General features: G+C 36.3%; 1 protein-coding gene across 1 annotated transcript in view; it reads left to right on the top strand.

Moving 5' to 3' along the window:
• The window catches only part of Mtbp (MDM2 binding protein), a 65179-nt gene that overhangs the window by 12197 nt on the left and 29732 nt on the right, over positions 1-23250 (top strand). Inside the window, exons 9-13 of the mRNA XM_055626483.1 lie at positions 2298-2392; positions 3846-3918; positions 8482-8599; positions 16992-17165; positions 19278-19385. Coding sequence (XP_055482458.1) covers positions 2298-2392; positions 3846-3918; positions 8482-8599; positions 16992-17165; positions 19278-19385 — 568 coding nt within the window. The remainder of the gene's footprint in view (positions 1-2297; positions 2393-3845; positions 3919-8481; positions 8600-16991; positions 17166-19277; positions 19386-23250) is intronic.

Genomic DNA, 23250 nt, shown 5'->3' with positions numbered 1-23250 from the left:
ATGTACATTTAATTTTTTAATTATTTTTTAAATTTTTCTTGCTATCATCCATTTGTCGAGTTTTGTTCTATCAAATATCCTTGAATCTTGAGTAGTATGCATGATGATTTGTGTCACTTGCATAGCTCATAGAACTCTAATAATTCAATTCTGCAGTTACATTGTATGATGAACACTACATATTGGTGAGATGATGATCACTAGAGTATTTTTTTAATGAGGTGACAGTAATTATAAAGTTGGTATAAGCCTGAATTGGACTTGACCATCTGATCCTTTTAATGTCAGTGAAAAGCTAGATGGCTAGATATGCCTGGGTTTGGAACTTGACTCTGTCACCTGTTATAGATTGGATACAACCTTGGATAGGTTGACAACTCATTTGTGAAATTAGATCAATACTGCATTACAAAGTTACTATGAAAATTAACTGAATTAAAGGACTAGTGTATGATGCAGAGCCGGGCATTAGGCTTAATGTGGTATTAGGCATGTTAATATTTTCTGTAGATTTATTCTTTAAATGCAAGCAATTATAAGATATAATACTTAGAAGAGTACAGCTTGCTTTTTTGTTGTTGTCATTGTTTTTTTTTTTTTTTTTTTATATATTGAAAACCAGCACAAAAACAGGTTCTTAACATGCTTTTGCAATCCATTGAAAATATCCAATTTAAGAATGTGTAAAATGCAGACGTCCTGAAATTACACGATGTCAAATGATGGTTAATATTTTCTGATGAAAAGGCAATAGAAAAAGAAAGTCATTTCTGCTGTGAATTTATTTCCCAATATTGTCATTGTAAGCAACTTATCATCTTTGTCTTTCCCAAGGATTTTCAGTTATTTTCTAAACCGTACACTTAGAAGATTTAGTGACTTCAGCTTCTTTTCTTTGGCAGTACGATGTCCAAGTATAATCATCTATCTCTTCAAATTTTTTTTTTCTATTGAGAATATTCTTTATCTCCAATCTTTTCAATGAATTAAAATAAAATTAATTAAATGTTTCTACCTTGCAATAGTTACTTCTCTGCTACTGTGATAAAACACTATGACCAAGGCAACTTATAGATGAAAGAGTTTATTTGGCCTTGTTGTTCCAGAGATTTAGCTGGTGATGCTAAAGGATAGTAGTAGGAGCAGAAAGCTGATAGCACACATATTGAACTGCAAGCATGAAGCAAAGAGAGCAGAAAATCCCAGCTCCAGTGACATACTTCCTACAAGAAGCCTCCCCAAAAGCCAGCAGCTGGGGACCAAATCTCCAAATGCCCAGACTATGGGACACATCTTATTCAAACCATTACATACCTCATATACATATACATGCAAGGGAAGTTGGAGAAAGACCAAAAGAGTATGGAAGGAGGGTTGCTCTTGATTTCTGAATACTATAATGTTTTTTCATTTGGATGTGTTTTCTTTTCTTTTTCTTTTTTTTTTTTTACTTTTTTAAAATTATTTTTATTAATTACAGTTTATTCACTTTGTATCCCCCCTGTACCTCTCTCCGTCGTCCCCTCCCAACCCCACCCTCCTTCTTCCCCACTCATGTCCCTTTCCCAGTCCACTGAAAAGGGAGATCCTCCTCCCCTTCCCTCTGATCCTAGTCTATCAGGTCTCATCAGGAGTGGCTACATTGTCTTCTTCTGTGGCCTAGTAAGGCTGCTCCCCTCTCAGGGAGCTGATCAAAGAACAGGCCAGTCAGTTCATGTCAGAGACAGTCCCTGTCCCTATTACTATGTCAGCCACTTGGATACTGAACTGCCATAGGCTACTTCTGTGCAGGGGTTCCAGGCCATCTCCATGAGTGGTCCTTGGCCTGGAGTATTAGTTTCAGAAAAGACACCTATGCCCAGATTTTTAGGATCTGTTGCTGTCCTTGTGGAGTTCCTGTCCTCTCCAGGTCTTACCATTTCCCATGTTCATAAGATTCCCTGTACTCTGCCCAAAGATTGGCTGTGAGTCTCAACATCTGCCTCAATACCCTGCAGGGTAGGGCCTCAGAGGTAGGCCCTCTGTGGTAGGCTCCTGTCCTGTTCCCTGTTTTCTTCTTCCTCCAATGTCCATCCTCTTTGCCTTTCTCAATGGGGATTGAGAATCTTAGCCAGAGTTGTCCTTCCTGATTAGCTTCCTTAGGTGTATAGATTTAAGTATGTTTATCCTATATTATATGTCTAGATGGATGTGTTTTCTGTGAGGCTTTTAAAGCTTTAAACTAATAATCACCAATTTGTTTGCTTTCATTTAATTTACAAGATTTAAGTAGCATACAATTTTAATTTCTTTTCTAGGTTTTCCATTACTATGGTCCTGCTTTAGAATTTGTACAGATGATAAAATTATCAGATCTTCCCTCCTGTTATATGTCAGACATCGAGTTTGAGTTGTATCCTTTTGTCAACATGTTCATTTTATTTTACATTCTCTGGGTCAGGTAAAATGTTTTGGTTCTAGCAGGTAAACATGTATTAGATTTACATTTGTTTTTACTCATTGTATTCATTTTTTAACGCTCATGCCATGGGGCTTCAGGGGAAGGGAGTTTCTACCTTCTTCACATGCTCCTGTCAAATCTTTTCCCCTAAGCACTCAACTTTTCTTTCATTGCTGATTACTTGCTGTGGGCAGGATTTTGGAAATAATATAGAGCTGATTGAACCTTGCTTTGTTGATGCAGCTACATCCACACACAGTGTAGCATTAATTGAAACTGTCCTTTTCACCACTCTGTCTTGATAACCTACATGTATATTTTTTTGTTTCTGTGCTTTCTTTATTGTTGTTTTGCTTAGTTCTAAATTTTTAAGAATCACTTTAAGAATCTCCTTTTAAGAATCACTTTCCTATTTTTGGAATCTAAGATGCCTTTCAATGACTTCTGTTATTTTATCGATAATTCTGCTAAAGAGGCATTGTTGTGTGTGTGGGTGTGACTCTTGGTTCCTCCTACTTTAGTGAGAGCCACACTTTTTTCTCAATTTCAAAGTCAGATTTCTAAAAGATCTCACATGCGAAAACCCACTTGTACCAGAAGAAGGCAAAAAAAGCACACGTGAAGCTATTTCTATGATTTTGTGGTACATTTAGATATTAGACCATGCCCTAAGATAATCAAGTATTTTTTCCTGGCCATGGTTTTAAGAAGGTTTTATAATTTATCCCCAGCCACTACCCCATGCTTCAAGCTTAGTTGGTTGATGGTTAGTGCTTGAAGCAGAAGGCTTCCTCCAGTTTGGCTCTTTGTTCCTTATGAGGCTCAGAGAAGGCTGTTAGGGATATGTCGGGAAAACAGGAGTTTATATGCACGCCTGCCTTGCTCAGATACTGCTGTTGTTGTATGTTGATTGATATAGGAACACTAGTTGGATGATACATCTCTCTGTATTTTAAGTAACTGTAAAAGCCATCATATATATAAGTACTGAAAAGCTCTTTGGGGGTGACTCACTTGTGTTAGGTCAGAGAACAGTTAACAGGAGTCACTTGTCTCCTTCCCACATGTGGGTAAAGCGGGCAGGCCTTTGCTCCCTGAGCTACATCACCAGCCCAGAGCAGACTCTCATATTATGTAATTGCTGGTTTGGAATAGAGCACTAACATAGTACTCTTCAATTTTTTAATGCAGAGATTTTTACTCATTTCTTTTTTATAGTTTATAGTAATGATATTCAGAACTAATAATTAAAAAAATAATGTGTGAAGGGCAAGAATAATTGGTAATTCTTAAACTTAATGAGTGATTTTCCTTGAGTTATGGGAGAGTAAACTAATGAAGCTTGTTTCTCCGAGCTGAGCTATTTCCTGGTTACTTGGCTCTCACTCTTTAACTTTTAGTACAGAGGGGTGACCGGAAGCTGCCAGAGGCGGAGTTCCACGCTGCTGTTGGAGCAGATCTCTTCTTTGGGTGGCAAGGTATAGAAAACTTTGTTGACTGTTTTCCTAATACTTAACATTTAAGGACATGTTAAAAAAGTACATACAGCTCTTGTTAACAATTTTTTTTGTTTTTAGTATACCATAGAAAGCATTCATGTTAAGATATTAGCAATAATTCATATTAAGATATTGCTCAAGTATTTTTTTTTAATATACCATTCTTTTTTATTTATTATTTATACAGCATTCTGCCTGCATATATGCCTGCAAGCCAGAAGAGGGCACCAGATCTCATTGTAGATGGTTATAAGCCACCATGTGGTTGCTGGGGATTGAACTCAGGACCTTCGGAAGAGCAGCCAGTGCTCTTAACCTCTGAGCCATCTCTCCAGCCCCATTGCTCAAATATTTTGTAAACAAAGTGACATTTGATTTTATAAGAGACTTTCAGGAGTAAACATGAGCAATGATTTTAAAAGTTATTTTAAATTTTAGAATTCATTAATCTGTTCAGTAATATCTCATTCCAGCTCTAGGAAGCCATTTGTATTCCTGTGCTATCCTTTCACAATAGGGCAGGAGGTGGAAGTGAGAAGACTTAAAATGTCATTGGATGGTTATTTTTTGTATTAAAAAAAATTCTTCTGTATTCCAGTGCTACATAGAGATTTTTAACTATTTTAATAGTTACATGTATATATCATATGATAAATTTGATGTTTTCTACTGTTTAAAAACAGACATATAGAAACCCACTAGAATTCTGTGTCTATAGTTATGAATCATTTTTAAGAAAAACAAAAAAACAAACAAAGCCAGTCATGGTGGCACATGCCTTTAATCCCAGCACTCAGGGAGGCAGAGGCAGGTAGATCTTTGTGAGTTTGAGGCCTGCCTAATTACAAAATGAGTCCAGGACAGCCAAAGCTACACGTAGAAACCCTGTCTTGAAAAACCAAAAAGGAAGAGGAGGAAGAGGAAAAGAAGAAGAGGAAGAAAAATACATAAGTATTTCTTTGTGGAAATTTTGCCAACTATTGCATTTCTATAGAAATCATTTTTAATGCACAAAATACTTATTGGCTGAATTTATGTAACATTTTCTTATTCCTGCTGTACCAGTCTATTAACAAGTGCTTCTGAGAGGAGATAATGATTACTATAATTTTAGCAGTTTCCACATGGTGCTATATTAGACCTTGGTTCTTATTCCCTTAGAAAACTGATGCTTTATAGTAAATGTGATTTTGGTTTTAAGATGTCTACTTATATGATACCTTAAAATTTTGGATTCCAGTCCCATTTTCCTACATGTTTAGTAGTTTTGAATAGTGTGTCAAAGTATTTTGCAAGAGCTGGCCTTTGATGATATCAAGTTAAAGTCACTATGATTTGCTGAATGCAAATATGAAATAACTCTTAGTCTATCTAGTTATTAAAAGAAATTTTTATTCCAGAAATGAACAAAGTTGTTTAGTGTTTTATGTGCAGCCATTGTTCCTAGGCCCATGCATCTGTGTTATGCACAGGTAAGGGTATGTAAGTGAGGCCTTATAAGCTCCTCTCTGTAATGCAGCAGAGGGAGATGCATATAGCAGACACTGTCCTAGTCAGGGTTACTGTTGCTGGGCTCAAACACCATGACCAAAAGCAAACTGGGGAGGAAAGGGTTTATTTGGCTCAAAGTTCCTGATCATGGTCCATCACTGGAGGAAGTAGGACAGGAACTAAACAGGGCAGGAGCCTGGAGGTAGGAGATGATGCAGAGGCCACAAAAGGATGTTGCTTACTGGCTTGCTCCCATGGCTTGCTCAGCCTGCTTTCTTATAGAACCCAAGACCCCCAGTCTAGGGATGGCACCACCCCCAATGATCTGGGTCCTCCCATACTGATCACTAAGTGAGAAAATGCTTTACAGTTGGAGGCATCTTCTCAGTTGAGGTTCCCCCATCCCTGATGGATCTAGGTTTTGTCAAGTTGATATAAAACTAGCCAGTACAGGTGTCCTGTGACTTAAACAACATATCTCTGAATTTGAAGCTTTTTTAAAATTTATATTGGGTCATAACTTTATATTTTTTAAATAAGGAATTGAATAGCTGATTCTATCTTGAAGTTCTTGCTATCTGTGCACCTTGTTTTTAATTTTACTAAAAAGCTTTTGTTTAGTATATAAGAAATGGATTTCACTGTGACATTTTCATAATGTGTGTTCTTAAACTTTGTTGTTTTTGGACCCTTGTTTGTTTTGTTGCTACTGTTGTTTATCTAAAAAAATTGGTCTTACTGTGTGTCAGATGCTTGTTCAGATGTTGGAGACAACAGGTAGGAAAGACCCTTGTGGTTAAGTTCTAGTAATCTATACAATCATCAGGAAAAGTCTTTATTATCCCATTATCCCTCATCTCACTGTCTTTCTCTTTGATTAGCCCCAAAGTGTGCACAAACATTTGTAGCAAAGCCTTTTTTCATGCACAACATGAGGATATTAAGGAGTCTAATAGCAGTACTCCATGGTTAGGAAACGCTGCTTTAAGGAGATTTGGCAAAGCTTTAAGTCTGATTTCATTAGTGACTGCTTGTTAGAGAGGACCTGGAGAGTGACTGGATCACAGTTTGAGAGTGAGGTTTGAACTTAGCTGCTAGCTTTTATGTGTGGAGACACAAAGGCAGCCTATTGGGATTATCCCGAAATCTCAAGAGGTTGTCTGAGACTTAGTGCATGGCTGAGAATAAGTGGCCAGGATCTCCATCTATTATGATCCAGTGTAAGCAGTTGACACATTTTATAGGAAATTAAAACTTGGGAGAATTAGAAATATTTGTTTTTATCTGTTTTAATTTTTTTTAGCAAATATTTAATCACAATTAGGTTGTCTCAGAAATGGGACCATGGTAGTGGGTCATGAATCAGTGTATAAGTTTTATGTGTAACTGCATTCAGCATCCAGACAGCTCTAAGAAAGAGCTTATCTGACATGATATTTTCACCTCACAGCTGAGTCGGCTTCTTCTTCCATGGTCTCCATTTTGGACAGTGATGTCTTTTTTATGAAAGGACTGAGTTTCTGTATTTAGAGAATTTGTCGTTTATATTTAATGATTATTTTCTATTGCTGAATAGCTTTACTTATGACTGCTAGAATTTGACTGTTTAAAATACAACTAACTTTTAAAAAGTTTTTCCTACAATAATGAAGACAAACACTTATTCTTTCCCTAATTTTATATCTTTAATTAAGAATGCATAAGTAAAAATAATAAATAGCAACAGAACTAATTCAGTGTCACTTATTCATGCAACTAATCCATTTACATAAGGCAATTAAAAACAGATTTTCATTAGGTTTAAGATATTTGACTAATGCTTTGTCTAAATTTCTCCAGAGTTTTCTAAAATTAATGTTCTTTATTGGAATGTGCTGATTGATGCAACTGCACTTCTAAAATAGGTGATATAACTTCTAAAGTTGTAATTTGTTTTATTTAGTCTTTAATCAAAATGAAAATTTGGATAAATACATCATAGTGATTCTTTTGAGCAAATATTTAACAAACATCTGTACGCTTAGCCTTGAGAATACAAATATGAAGTTGAATTTGCTCATAAATCAGAAACTGCTGTGTGTTTTTTTTTGGGGGGGGGTGTCTAATTTTCTTTTGGCATTTTCCCTACTAGCATTAAATCTATTATTTCTAGGAATGAAATTTCTGTCTTGCCCTTAGATATAATTTTGAAGCCACACACATAATCAGTAGAGCTATATTTTTAAAGTTATGGCACCACACATTTTTGATACTAGATCTTTCAGCTAGTTCTTCATTGCTTTTTAGATGTACAAGGATATCATCCAACAACCTAAATGTACAGAAAGTATATGTAACAAAATGTCTAAGTTACTACTTTTCCCATTGCTGTGGTAAATACCTGACAAACACACCTTAAGGGAGAAAGGCTTTATTTTGACTCACAGTTCAAGGGTCCATTATGGTCCATCGGAGGGAGAAGGTGAGGCGTCATGAGTTTACAGCACCAGGTCATATCATCTGGGGAAGGAAGCAGAAAATAATAGTTGGTCATGCTCGGATTGCCCTCTTCCCTGAGCAGAATGCAGCCCTGGACTCAAACCCAGCAATGGTGATGCCCACTTTTAAGGAAGGTCTTCTCCATTTAACCTAGTTAAGATAATTCGTCACAGGCATTTCTGAAAGTTAGCCTAATCTAAATAGGTTCTCACAGGTGTGCTGGGAGGCTTGGCTCTTCCATATGTAGGTCTTGTCAAGTTGTCAGTCAACACTGACAAAGTTTTCAGAGATAATCACCTTAGTAGAAAAGAGGAGACTATAGTTTTGGATCTGTCTTTGGTATTTTGTTTATCTGTTTCTTTTCTTTTTGTTTTTTTGTTTTGTTTTGTTTTGGTTGTTTTTTAGGTAGAGGAATGGGGTAGGGGAAGTCTTTTTCTTTAGTCTTTTCAGTGAAGTGCTTGAGAGAACATTACTCAATAATTGCTGCATGTGTGAAATCCGAATTTCACATGACATTTGTCAATAGTGAATTTCAGTGTATAAATGATAAAAATGTACTGTGTTTTTCTTCAGGTTGGTGCTCTTTTTGTATTGCCATGTACTGTTAGTCATGTACTTATTCCACCTCCTAACCAACTGGCTTCAAGAAAGTGGAAGGAATACATAGCTAAAAAGCCTAAGACAATTAGTGGTAAGTACTAAATCTTTCAGTTGTTTTGTTGGTATATAATACAGATAATGCATTACCAAATTTTAAGTGGAAGTAACCTTTATTGGAAAATACTGTCTCATACCTCTAACCATGTCCATTAAAAGAGCAGTATTTGAAAGGCAGAACTTGGGTTATTTATGTAGCTACTTATATTGAATATTGGGTTCTTAGACACATCCAATAGGTGAAAATAAAATGCTTCATTTATTATATGAGCCTCTGTCTATAATTGTCTGAAGATACTGGAACTTAATTATTTAGCTGGTATGCCACACAGCATTGTAGATATGTTAGGTGTAATACATTGGTTTACCTTCGTGTTACAGATAAGGACGTTGGTGCTTAGAGAACTTCGAAGTTAAATGAACCTTGGTTGAGTTCTTGCTCTGCCAGTTACTTGTTCTGAAACTTCGGGAACAAGTACCCTCTAATTAAACCTCTAATGATCTAGGATTTTCACCGTAGTGGGCACAGAGGTCCTTGTGCTCACAGATGAAATCTAGGGAAACCAGGGGTTTTAAACACACAGGGTTGTGTTTTTAAAGGAAGAGAAGATAATCTGTTTTCCACCCGAAAGGCTGGGAGCAGAGATGGTTAACAGCCTGGTGACCTTTGCACTATCTGTATGACTGAGACCACACCAGCTCTTCCCCCACACCCTATGTTGTCAGTTTATAGAACCCATCTTTATGAAAGGGGTCACATTTACTTTAGAGAGGGTTTCAATGTAATCATGTCTTAAGCTTTATTGTGCACACAGGACGGAGTTAGTCATCACTAGGAAAATTGTTTCTTTCCAAATTTTACTGTGCTTAACTATGTCTAAAGCCAGCTGTCCAGTGTCAGATTCTAGAAGTACAAACCAACAGCAGCTACTGAGCTGTGTTGAACGTTGAACCAGACTCCCTCTTGCCTCACTCAGATCTACACTCTGCTGTCTGGTGTTTACAGAGACCCCCACAGTTCCAGATGTCTGTGGAGCTTGTTGTACAATGCTAGAACAGAAGTGCAGGTTTAACCTGTCTTGGCTGTTCATGGGGAATGGATACAGCTGGTGTTTTTTAAGGTGCCTTAACAAAATCAGAGGTAGATTTACAGAGCAGAAGTGGAGCCAGTGTTTCTCCTACTGCCTGAAGTCACAGGAAACTGCTTCTCACCATTTTGTCTAGTAATATATGTTGAACATTTGCATCTCTTAAATAAACTGAGTGTCTCCTGGGTAGCTCATCATTGCTTGTTTTTCTTGTAACTTTGTACAACTTCAGGTAGCTTCAGAGTTGACAGCTCTAATTCTAAGGGTGTTTACTGATTGAGAATTGAGAATTTACTCAGTATCCCCCCTCCATGATTTTTATTGTAACCAAGAAAATACCCTGTAGTTTGAGTCCATGTTTTAGAATCACTAGCTCTTGAACGTACTGATGACGAGAAGAGGCTTCGGAATAATAATAACACGGGGATTATACAGTGCGGTTTGAAGATTGGTGATTACTGATTAGTCCAGGTCATTAGCTCTCATTAAACTTGCTCCTTGCAGGAACCTTGCATTTAATCTTAGGAGAATGAAATCAAACAGAGTAGTTGATTAAGGTCTTTCCTACCTATGACCCTTCCTGAGGGGGATATATGTTACTTGTTTTTAAGAGAAGAGAGAGAGAAGGCAACTATTGGTTAGTGTCCGTGACTTTCAGATCCAGAACACTTCTTTCCCACGCACTTTATCACTGACAGAAGCTTCTCTCACAAGCCTGTGTTAACTCTCAGCTCATCCTCAAACTATCACTGCGCTTCTTCATCGTTTTCCAAGTCTCCGAATTAAGGCTTATCCTGTTTCCTAAAACAATTTCCTGATTGTATTTCTTTGAGACTTTGTCAGTCATTTTAATTAATTAACTAATTCATTCATTCGGCCATCCAGTTAAGTATTCTTTGGTTCATTTATCTGAATATGGGATGGATACTGTCCACTAGATGCGGTACAGTAATTTAAGGATTACTGCTGAAGATACACTTTACAGTGTATCTTCATAAACTATATATACTTTATACATACAAAATATATATGTATATATACACACACAATTTATAGTGTTTTCATGTTGAGAAGTAATTGTAAGTGCTGTTATAACTTTGTATTTAGTAACAGTTGACTAGGAACAATCCTGAAGAAACTACACTAAAATAGCAAGGTGTGTAATAATTACATATCATTTGTAGTTAAAAAAAAACCTTTCATATATGTGTTCAGCATTTATACATGTTTGCATATGCACTATTCATGTTTTTGATATATTTTAATTGAGTACTGATGGTTTACTAGGACTGTTTTTCATGCTTGGCCCACATTAAACAATATCTTGAAACTTACATTGTAGTAGAGATAGACCCTTAGTTCTTAAACCCAAATTGTCACACAGCTAAGGCTCTTAATGTATTCAGGCCTTATTCCTAAGTTGTTTTCTCATTCAGCATCAGTTTTGCCATTACATCTGTAATTGCCAGCAGAGTCTTCTGGTATACCCATCTTTACAGCAGCAGCATTTCTCCTTGCTACTTACTGCTCTTGAATATTACAGATTTGTCTCTGGATGATACCTACAGGTACTTAGAACTATTTGTTAGATTATAAGTGAGGTATGTCTTTCCAGATAGTAATGACTGCTGTCTCAACAAAATGAAGCTGGACTCATTCATGAGCCAAAATATGTGTCTCAGTTGTTATCTGCTCCTCAGGTTTCTATCCTTATAAAGCTCATGCATGTTTTTATTTGAACTACGACTACAGTTGCTCTTAAAGATGAAAAACCTTTAAGTAGCAGCAGATCCCTGTGGTGTGAACTAGAATGTTTTCAGTTTGAAACATGCTTTAAAGTCTAGTAGCACACAATGCTTTTAAAAGATAGTAAGCACCACAGTAAAGAACCATGCTATGGAGAAAACTGGTGAAGAATTGTATAAACTAATAAAATTGTCAACCTTATGTATCTGGAAAGAGATTTCTTCATATACAATTTACAGAGACCAGATGTGTAATGAAAAGTGCCCAGCTTTTTGTAAAGTGATGTTATAAAATATTGTTAAAAAATTGAATGATCATCATTTTAAGTCATGGGAATGAGATAAAAATCACTACCTGTCACTGTTGAAGAACCATTGTATGCCATGTATGTTGCATTTATTTTCTTTAATTTTAGGACAATTTTGGAAAGTGATTTTTAAGAATGTTTTTGTTGGAAGTGAAAAAAAAATTGGATACCTAGAAATCATAGGTCTAGCATCTCAGGGTGGAAGCCCCTAATCTGAATGCATCTAAAGGCTGAATCTCTGTAGAGATTCTGCTGAAAGGGGATTCTACAACTTGGTCTTTTGTATTTCATACTTGACAGTTAATGGAAGTCATTTATTCTTAGGTAGCAAAGTAATAGTGTCTGATTATTTTAGAATTTCAGATGTTTGATAAGTTTTATAATTCTAAATTTGTTTCATTTTTGCAAGCCTAGAATTCTTTTGAAAAAAGGAAAAAAAAAGAGTAAACCCTTTGCATTAAAGAAAATAAAAAGCACATCTTTTACAGAAAAACCTGGTAGCATTTTAAGGGTACTAGACTAGTGGGGACTGATGATGTGTCTATAAATTAGTGGCAGAGACAAGGTATGCTTTTAGTCAGGGACATTCTTCAGGACAGGTTATGATACATGCTATAGCATTAAATATGTCATAATAAATTTAAATGTAGAACTATTGACTAGAATGTTCTTAACTCACAGTAGAACTAAGTTAGGAATCAGTAACCAAAATCTGAGGAATCCCTGAAGCACTTGGAAATAAACATATTCCTAGGTGTCTTAAAGGTTAAGGAAATTGGGAAAGAGTTTTTTTTTTTTAAGCTGTATTTGTAAGTATTTATCTTTGTGTGTATCAATGTATGTGTGTGTGGCAAGCTCCAGGCTCAACAAGAGCCTGTCTCAATAATCAAGGAAGATACCTGATTTCAACCTTGGGCTTCCATACACCTGCACACATACGACAAATAAATAAACATAAATATACAAGGAAATAAAGACCTTATACTACCTGAGTTCATAAACAATTACTTTTTGTAAAATCTGTCTTAAAATGGTTCACATATCCAAATTTAAGAACTAACACCATACAATTTGTATGAGCTAACAGATCCCCCAAAACCACATTGCCTAAAATGGAAAGATAAATCTGTAAGTTAGAATCTACCAAAATTTAAAACCTGTACTTTTTGAGAAAATGTTTAAGACAATTAACAAATGAGCAGTGTTTGAAGAGAAAGCAGCTCCACTCATGTTCGAGGCAGGACAGATCCTTACAACTCAGTAAGACAGCCCAGTTGGCAAGTGGTTAAGTCTTGAATAACTTGTCACCACTGAAGATGTATGAGTGGCTAAGAAAGCTCGTGAGAGGCTGCTCAACGTCATTTGTCTTTTGAGACCTGCAAATGACAACCAGAACGTGATGTTATTATAGGACACTCACTATAGAATGGTTGTAATTGAAACTGCTTATCACATGTTGAGGATGTAACTAATCTCACACTTTTTGATGGGGAGAGAGATGCATAATAGAGCAACCACTTATGGATAACATTTTGAGATTAAATTTATACTTAATCATACAACCCAAAAATTTCATCCCTAGCTATCTACCAAGGAGAAACGGGAATATATTTTCACATAAGATCTGTGAGCAATATATGCATAGACAATGTTTACTCTCAGCCTTAGTCATAGAGGCATCTGTTTTGAAGGATCAGTGCTTAAAGCAGGACTCACTGCTTCCCAAGAGAATGATAGATAAAGGCTTAGACCTAAATGAGTCATTTACTACCTTCTCTGTGGTTCAGGGAAAAATGGAAGAAGAGTCAAAAAAAAACAATGTTGGAGCTGGAAGACAGAAAGAGGAGCCCTATAGACACAGTGTAACCTGTGTAGTCACAGACAGTTGCAGCTACTTGCGCTTGGCTTGCTAAAGACTAGCCTGACCATGCAGCCGTGGGTGGGGAGGTGAGGGTACTGAACCCTACCTTGCTGGTGAACTTTGGCCGCTGATGGGCTCTGGGAGATGGGAGCCACTTCCTTCAGTTCCAGGGAACTCTTAGAATCCCGAGGCCATGCACATAGCTCTGGCCAAACCCAGAGGGACATAAAACAGATGAGACATCAGTGTTATGAAGAGATTAGCAGGGAAGGGGTAGTGAATGGGAGGGAAGGAAATGAGACCCACAGGGCTGGGATTACAGGCATGGGCTGTGTTTGCCACACTCAGAAGGCTGTTTGTGAGGCTCTCTGAAGCCCTCTTAGAAGTAAGCACAGAACTTTGTTGTCTGTAGTTCAGTGACTCCTAGCACCAGCTAAAGTCATCAAATGAAGAAGCAGAGCCAGGCCACACCCGAGAACAATACTGTGTCAGCAGACAGGCCATCGCTCTTATAAAAGCACCTGAGGTGATGGATGTGCATTTCCTCATGTTGCATGCTTCAGCCCCAGCTGGAGAGTCTCAGTTACTGAAGAGAGTCAATTAGGTGCTCTGCACCAGAGTAAGAATGCAGAAGCTGAGTTTTGGGACTTCTACCTTTATCTGGAGAAAGTTAACACCACCTGAGTAATAGGTCCCAAACTTGAGTGTCACTGGCAGTGAGGATAAACACTTTGTAAGCTCTGCAGTGTCCTTTTGCTACTTTGCAGAGGCTAGCATGCTTCCTGTGCAGTACAACAATAAGGAAGTCGTTCACAGAGGCCTGGGATGACCTCTGACTAGATTTTCTATTCCTTGTTACTTTCAAATTGTATGTTTTAGGTGTCGTAATGGAAGAAAATGTATTTAGGTTATGAACCTGATGTTATTCATTTGAATGCTGTGATAGAATTTTAAGTCTTTGTTTTGTAGTCTCCACAGTAGGAGGCTACTACATACAGTTGTAAATACGGCTGTCAGTTAAGATTTCTTTCTACAACTGAGCTGCAGAGATTTTGTTGCACACTCTTATTTATAGCTAAATTTATGCTCACTTGTTCAAAGTTTAGTCAGGTGGGTAAGGTGATCAATTGATCCATATATTGGCTGTATATGTTTGGAAGATTTTTGGGGAATGTAAAGTTAGTAGATTGTTGTTTTTTCTGTGTATGTGTGTGAGCGTGTGTGCATGCGCTGTGCACACAAGTCATCTTGAAGCATGTATTTGTGACCTCCTACCTGGCTGTATGAATTATTTCAAAGTTGAGTTTATAATTAAACAATAGTTATCATTATCATAAAGGGTATAGCTTCTTAAGATGTCTAAATTGAAGTCTAGACTGCATGTTGACGTTTATTTTTGGTATGCTTATTAAAAGAACTCTTTTATTTTTCTTTTCTTAAGGATTATATATAAAATAATTTTCAGTATGTCAGGATACTTCTCTCCAGTTGTCTCAGATATTTTTATTTTCCATTATATTTATATGAAATATTTCCTTTATGTCAATTTAATTTTATTTTTGTATTGTTGAACTGTGAACAAAGTATGAGTGTTAGAAAGTTTTAAAACCCATTAAGAAACTTGTTGATATAAGATGGTGGCTTTTTTTCATTACGGTAGAACTTTGTCTGAGAGTGGAGCTTGTTGGTACAGTGTTTACCTAGCATCTACTCGGCCTAGATTTGAACTCTGGCACTGTAAAAATAGTAACTTTTTGGTAATGAATTTTTAACTATCGTTAAAAATATACCTTCACTATGGCTTATGTTAGTTTGTAAACTTTGATGCAACTAGTTGACAGCTGGTAGTTTCTCTCTTTCCCACTTTATCTGTACCATATAGCTAATATGTTTTCCAGTCATGGCATGCAAGCCAAATATTGCCTCACTGATTGATTGTGCAAATGCAGAATTAGGAAATAGAGATTGTTTTTTATAATTTATTCCCCTCACTTCTTTAGGAGGAGTAATCAGAATTGAATAATTGCTAATTATAAGTCTAGTATTTTCTGCAGAGTTTTCATGAAAGTTATTAAATAATTCTTCAATTAACATCTGCCAAAAATCTGAGACAGCGTGTTTTAAGTGACTGCAGTTGGGGAGTTCTTTAAAGTCATTGTTCTTCTTTGGAAAAAAGTTAGATTCGGTGTTTACAGGGCTAGCAAAGTTACAAGCTAATGCAGACACAGAGAGTACTGGAGAGGCACATGCAGCATAAACTGTCGGTCATTCTAAGAGGACCCATGAATTAAGAGCACTCTGTCTTATGTAGAACCTTGTGTTTTCTAATTACCTTAATGTAAGTTTATTTTTAGAAGAACTGTTTATGAATGTAATGAGGTCTTTGTTATAATCTAATTGCAAAAAAAATCCATACACATTAAAAAAAAAAGAAAAGTTTAGTTATGGCATCTTGCTTCCAAAGTTCTGGAAATGGTGCAGGGAAAGTACTGTTCAGGCACTTCATGTTCAGCATTGAAGCATCTTTGACAGTCAGTGATCAGTGGTCATCTTTTTTGAACTCCAGCTCTGTTGTCTTTTATTGCCCAGGCACAGACATCTTGTTTCACTCTCGTTAGAGAATGAATTTTTGTCTTGTCTACTTTAAGGCATTGCTAGATTATGTCTAATATCTGGTATAATGCAGTTGGTATATAAATAAAAAAGAAGTCTGTACACGTTTAAATATATATGCATTTTCCCCCAGTAGTTTTTTCTCTATAAATGGATTGAATTCAGAGAAACAGAGCCTGTAAAAGATTATTTTTCTATTCACTTTTCCTTTCACCAGTTGAGTGCTGTGTACTTGTCAGTTTATTTCTCTTGGAAGAAATGGAGGGTATACAGAGACAGGCAGATCTCTCGAGGTAACTGGCTAGCCAGCTTAGCTGATTAATGGCTCTGGTTGCAGTGAGATACTCTCAGAAATAGTGTGGAGCGTAATTGAGGAAGATACCACATGTGGACCATTACCACCACACATTTGTATGTAGACACGTGCACACACACATATACACACACCATATAAATACATATACCCCACAGACATGCATGTCACACACACACACACACACACACAAATGTGGAAATTATGGACATGTCTGTATAAGTTCTATATTATAGAACTTCAGTGAGCCAGGGCAAAAGAATAAGTATATGGTGATTAGACAGACTAAAAAGTTTATACTTTTTATTGCTTTTATGACTTTCTACTTCAACACCTTCTCAACCAAATGGTCAACCAACTGGTTGCAAATGCATTGAGTAACACCTTGTTTTGTCATAGAATACCATGGAAATGGCCGGTCATTTTCTCTGAGGGTTCGAACAGTTGCTGTGTGATGAATAGCATTTCTTTATTCTCATCTAGATATTTGTTTTCTAGTTCCAGAGGTTGATGTGAAAGGAGAGTATTCCAACTATTATCTGCTATTGCAAGGCAATGGCAAGAGAAAATGCAAAGCCACTTTGCTTCACTCGGCCAACCAGATCAATGGCTCATTTGCGCTCAGCTTCATGCATGGAAAGATGAAAACAAAGACAGAAGAAGCCAAATTGAGTAAGTAATAATTAGCTAGAAGAGACCTGTTTCTACACTTACTCATATATGTAAGTAATTTAATACATGGTTTTAAGTGGAAGGAATAATAATGAAACTCTATTTCTGCTATTAGTTTACCTTTTATTAAAAAAAATACATATATATATATATACACACACATACATATATTTTTTTGTCATATTCTTTCTCCTCTTCCAGATCCTCTCAATCTCCCTACCCACCCAACTTCCATATTCATTCTCTTCCTGCCTCAAACCAAAAGTAGAAAATTGAAACTAATAAATAAAAATCAACAAGGCAAAATATGAAACAAATAAAAGCACACAAAAAAACATGGAGTCCCTTTTGTGTTGTCAAACTTTCCCTGACGCCTGGCCTGGAGTGTGGTTGATATACCCAGTGACTTGCCACCACAGAAAACTGGTTTTTCTTTTCCCAGCAGGTATTAATTGTAAATCGCTTCTTGGTTAGGGGTGGAACTTTGCATGGATTCGCCTTACTCCATGCTGGGATTTTAAATATAACATTTTTATAATTTATAATGAAGAGATTTAATTCTCTACAATATACAGAATAAAGATTAGGCATTAGCTGTCAATTTCAGATACTGAGTTGTTAATGTTTATTGCCTTCAGAACTCAAAACGATTTTTAATTTACATTTGTGTTCTTTCAAGCTTCTTTTTTTTTTTTTTTTTTTAAACTGCTTTCCTCTTTCTTTTTACTCTCCAAGTTATTTTTGGCTGTCTGACAAACTACCTCAAATTTAGCAAAAGAAAAAAAAAAGCGCATATTATTATCTGTCATGGTCTGCTATGTCAAGTAATTCAACTGGATTTTGAATTCTCACATGTGGTTATAGGCACACTAGCAGACTTTCAGTATTTGAAAACAGTTTGCTGTCCATGATAGCTTCTCCACCCATGCTTGGTATCTGGGCTCAGATCACTAGGATACATGGATCTGATTTGCCTTCCATGTTGGCTTTCCTCAGGTCCAGCTCGAATTGTCTCATAATGGCCAGTCCCAGGGCACTCTGGCTTCTATATATAACTGCTGACTTCTCATGGAACTCTTGTTCCCGAAAGGTTCCACATCTTCCCATGACCTACCCTAGAAGTCATTCCATTTTTACCACATCTTATTGTTTAGATTGTGAAATGTTTTCACTAATAAACAATGCCAAGCAAACACTCCTACAGCATGGAGAATAGTAAAGATCATTACTGTGCCACCATCCAGGGAATGCAAATACTAATGGCCAGTGCACCCTGAGCTCTAGTTTAAATCCATCATGTACTGGCTACTCATTATTTAAGTCTCATGAACAGAACTCAGTCATTCATTCATTCATATATATGAATATATATATATATATATAATTCATATATATATGAATATATATAATATATATATATTCATATATATGAATGAATGAATGACTGAGTATATATATATATATATATATACATATATATATATATACACACACACATTCATGCATACATATATATCCATATACATATGCACATACATATATAGTTATATATATATATATATGCATGTATGCGTATGTATACATATACATAAGTTCTCATGGGGCTTAAATAAATGGGTATGTATATATATATATAGATGCACACAAACATATATTTTAGTTATCTGATAACTACACACAAGCAGAAAAGAGGATAAGACTGGATCAGCCAAATCATAGTTTTATCCTGTATTCATTACATAAAGAGCTGAACGGAGGACCACTGATGGGTATGTGGTTCATAGTGGGTCCTGGGAGAACTTGTATTTAGAAACAAGAAACTGTGTTCTGTCCTTATTTTCCAAGTAGGTAGAAGAGAACACCATGTAGCAAAGCCTACTCTGGTGCCCATATTACTCCAAGGAATTAAGAATCAGATCAAAGATTAAAATACAGAACAATTTACTGTGCTCATTTTCCCATGTTTAATTGTTACTTTGAAATATGTAAGATCAAGAGAGGTGAATTATTGTCTTTTTTTCTAGTCATGTCCTAACACATTTCCTAGGAACTGAATTTTAATTATTAGAATAGATAGAATTTCATTAATTTTGACTTTTTCTTATTTCTCAGGCTTTCCTTTTGACTTCTCATCACTCCCAAGTTTTTCTGAGGAGCAGATTTTACAGAGGGAGAAACAGTTAGGCAGTGCTCAAGCTTTGGCGTTGAAAGAATGTCTGAGTAAGTAACAGTTTGGGTATCTGATTCTACTGTAAGAATGTCGGGCTGTTTCACGTGAGCCTCCTGTGATTACACATGGCTCCTATGTGTGCTGTCGTGTAGGTGTGATCCACAGATGACCAGAGCTGTGTGTGTAATAGGTGTCTAGGGTAGATGAGGTCTGCAGTTATCATTACTGGATTCAGAATGTCTTGATTGTCAATAAATCATTGTAAGTATTTTTAAAATATACTTGACCAGGGAAATTTCATAGTAAAAAAATGTATACTTTGAAGTGTATATTAGAAAAGACATAGAAGTTTGTTATTCTACTTAATGCGTAGTTCATATATAGTTTGGCAGCAGGAAGGTGAAGACTAGAACTAAAATAAGGTGAAATTCATGTGTTAACCTGCACACTGGTTCTTCATTTTCACTCTCACAATAATGATGACCCAGTACAGGTTACATACTGTAGTTGGCATCATGGGTTTCCTTACCTGGGAGTTGTAATGCTTTTTAAAAAGAGATTAGGTATTTGTCTTTCATCAGTAATATTAAATTGATTATCAGTCTGAATTTTTATAAATATTAAGCATACATTGTTGCCTAATGACAATATGCTTTAAATCCCTGATATGTAATTGCTAAAAAAGTCCTTAAATTAAATTTAATATTCCATTTATTCAGTACAAAATAATTTTAGAATTTAGAGTATTTATAAAAAATATTCATGTAAGGACTACAAAGTTTTTTTTCACCTGTATAAAGCCAAGGTAATTGTGCACTAATTTGTGATGTTTGTTCAAAGAAAGTATTGTTAAAAAGGAAAATCAGTTTCAGTAAAAGATGGCACATGGAAGTCCATCAGATCCTCAGCCTCCATGCTGAAGTTGAGTGTAGTGGAGTGTACCTGGAGCATTTGAGGGGAGTTGGCCCTGGAGCTTATTGACCAGCTAGCCAGCCAATTGATGAGCTGCAGATTCAGTAAGAGACCCTGCCTCAAAAATAACCTGGAGAGTAGGCAGGGGAATGGCCTCGCGGGTAGAGGTGCTTGCTGCATGGTGACCTTTGTTCTGTCCCTGGGATCCAACACAAGGAGGAATGAAGTCACACCTACATCCTCTGACTTCTACCTGTACCCCACCCAAAACACAAAATAATTACATGTTGAAAAAAAGAATGTGGAGAACGATGGAGGAATATACCTTGGCCTTCACACGTGTACTTGTGCACATGCCATATAAATGTGCAACTGGGAATCTGAAGCATTAAATCTTGGCTCAGATTAATGATCCAGTGAATCTACTTAGGATCACAATCCTTGCTGAACAAATTTCATCTCTTCCAAGACAATACTGAATTAAAACATTGGTAGCAAAAATGCATCAATTTTGTATTTCAAAAGGCAGAGGAAAGCGATGGCAAAGAGTTTCCAGTGCATGTATGTCTGAGTATGTTCTTTAGTGATTTTCCCATATGTGAGGTCTGAAGAGAAATGTGTTAAACACAGTTTTATGTTGTGAAAACTAACGAATCTAGGCCAATCCTTTGATAAAAAACTTTTTTGCATAAAACAAAATTTCAAAAAGATGTCCTTAGAATACCAGTAAATCGAGGAATTAACAGTCCAGTTCTTACAACATTTTCCTGACCAATTTCCAATTATAAAGAACCGGTAAGTTTCTGTAAAAATATACTAATTAATGATGCGACTATCATTATGAGACATACTATCTTTTTAAATAACATGAATATCAAATAAAGCTTTTTAGAGTTTAACTTTCTAAATGAGTTTAACTTTATTTAAAAAACTGATCTGTTATATTAATGATATGTACAACATAACTTTGTAATTTAATATTCCTAATTTTTGTAATTTGTAACTTTTATACTTGGAAAGAGAGCTAACAATCTTGTATCAGTAATTTTTTTCAAGAAAAAAGTTTTAGAATGCTGACAAGTTTTTAAAGTAGAGACTTCAGTGTAATGTAGAACAAATGTGACAAAAGCACTGTTGTCTCCAGCACTGCACTCGGTACACCCGTGCCTTCATAGCTTTTAAAAATTCATAGAGCCTACTGAAATCCTGATTCACATTCAGCTGATGGCTTTTAGCTATTTCTTACTTCTCGGTAATGAGTTTTCCTTACTGCTAGCTATTTCATAAAGAATATAACTTTCCTTTGCTGACCCATTTCAAAGTTTTAAGTTTTCTCTTGAGTGCTTATCTCTCGCTTATATGCAAGCTTATTTGTATAGAGGGTTTTTTTTTAAACTTACGTTAAATATGTAGTTCATCATTGTTAAACTTCATCTACACCTCCTCCCTCATTCTCGGTTATTAAGGTCAGTGTACTTTCTTATCCAGCTTTCCAAACTCGTGTAATTGGCTGTCTTCATAAGTCGAGGCCTGCTCTGAGACTCTAGTATAGTTTTAGCTAATAAAATGAGGGACTGACTCTTGAAGCACATTCTCATTGTATGTCTTTCATGGGAAAGCAAGCCATTCCCAGTCTTTTGCTTAGAAGGTCTGCCAGCTGATTGTACAGAAAGGAAATACACCAAGACTTCTGATTTCCTTTCTGAGAGGAGATTATAGAAGCAGAGTGTCACAACTCTGATTGTACTGTTAATATTTTTGGCCACAGAAAGCTTCTGTTTTTCACCTTGGGCTATGCAAGGCCCATAGAATACCCACATCAGTGAGGTAGGTGTTTCAGGGCCTGAGTCATAAAGCTGATGTTCTAAAGGGGAAGATGGTTGCTGTCTTCTCACCAACTCTTTTGCCCTATTAATGTACCGGCCACAACTAGAGTAATGTGATATTCATTAATCCTCTGAGCGTGGGCCACAGGATAGTACCTTGGAGGCTTAAGTAAGTTCTCAATAAATGGCTGTTGAATTCTTACCAGTTTACAGGATAACATCTATTGTAGAAGAGAATGTGATTGGTCTAGAAGTGTATTTAAAAGAAATGTTTATATTAAAGTAATACATAGATACAGTCTGAAAATTCAGATGATAGTAGAAAACTTCAAATAAAAAATAGTAGCGACTTTCCAACCCCTCCTTATCTTTCTACCTTTGTGTCCACAGGCGGCTATCCTCAGCCCTCCAGTGAGTTCAGGCCTTTCTTGTAGTTTTTGAATACTGTGAGATTATATATATCCATTTTCAGGGACTTTCTTAACATCTAACTGTGGCAGATAAAGAATTGGTATCTCTAAGTTATCTTGACTTCCGCTTTCACTGCATAGTGAAGGCATGGATTGGCTAACATTGTAACAGCGTAGATAAATTTTCTGCTGAGCTGTGGGCTGTATTACAATACAGTGCTGTCTGCCTGCCGTGCTCCTAGAAGTCTTACCCCATTCCTGTCTGCTGCGGTGATGTTTTGTTGATTGGTTTGAGCCTTTCCCTGGAGGTTATATCTCCAGAAGCTTTCCTCTGAATTACAGTGTGTATCCCTTACCACCATTCCCATGCCTAATTTACCTAGTTATATACGTGATAAACCATTTTAATAGAACATCCTCAACTAGCCTTAGATCTGTGGCCATATTAACAGTAAAATCTGAGTTGTGACACTCTGCTTCAATGAGATCTTCTCAGTGAGGAAATCAAGCCTCGGTGTATTTCCTTTCTATACAGTGAGCTGGTAGTCCTTCTAAAGCAAAAGACTATATGTGGCTGGCCTTCCTATGAAAGATACAAATGAGATTCTCTCCCCACGTCTCTTCATCCTAGACCTCTAATAGTTATATATTGATGTTCCAGGATAAAACATTTCCTTTTCTTTTCTTCTCTTTTCTTCTCTTTTCTTTTCTTCTCTTTTTTCTTCTCTTCTCTTCTCTTCTCTTCTCTTCTCTTCTCTTCTCTTCTC

This window comes from Psammomys obesus, unplaced genomic scaffold (genome assembly GCF_907164565.1).
Source record: "Psammomys obesus unplaced genomic scaffold, mPsaObe1.curated_primary_1811, whole genome shotgun sequence".
Classification (NCBI taxonomy): Eukaryota; Metazoa; Chordata; class Mammalia; order Rodentia; family Muridae; genus Psammomys; species Psammomys obesus.
Note: the sequence above shows the minus strand (reverse complement) of the source record. Positions and strands in the feature narration are given on the sequence as shown.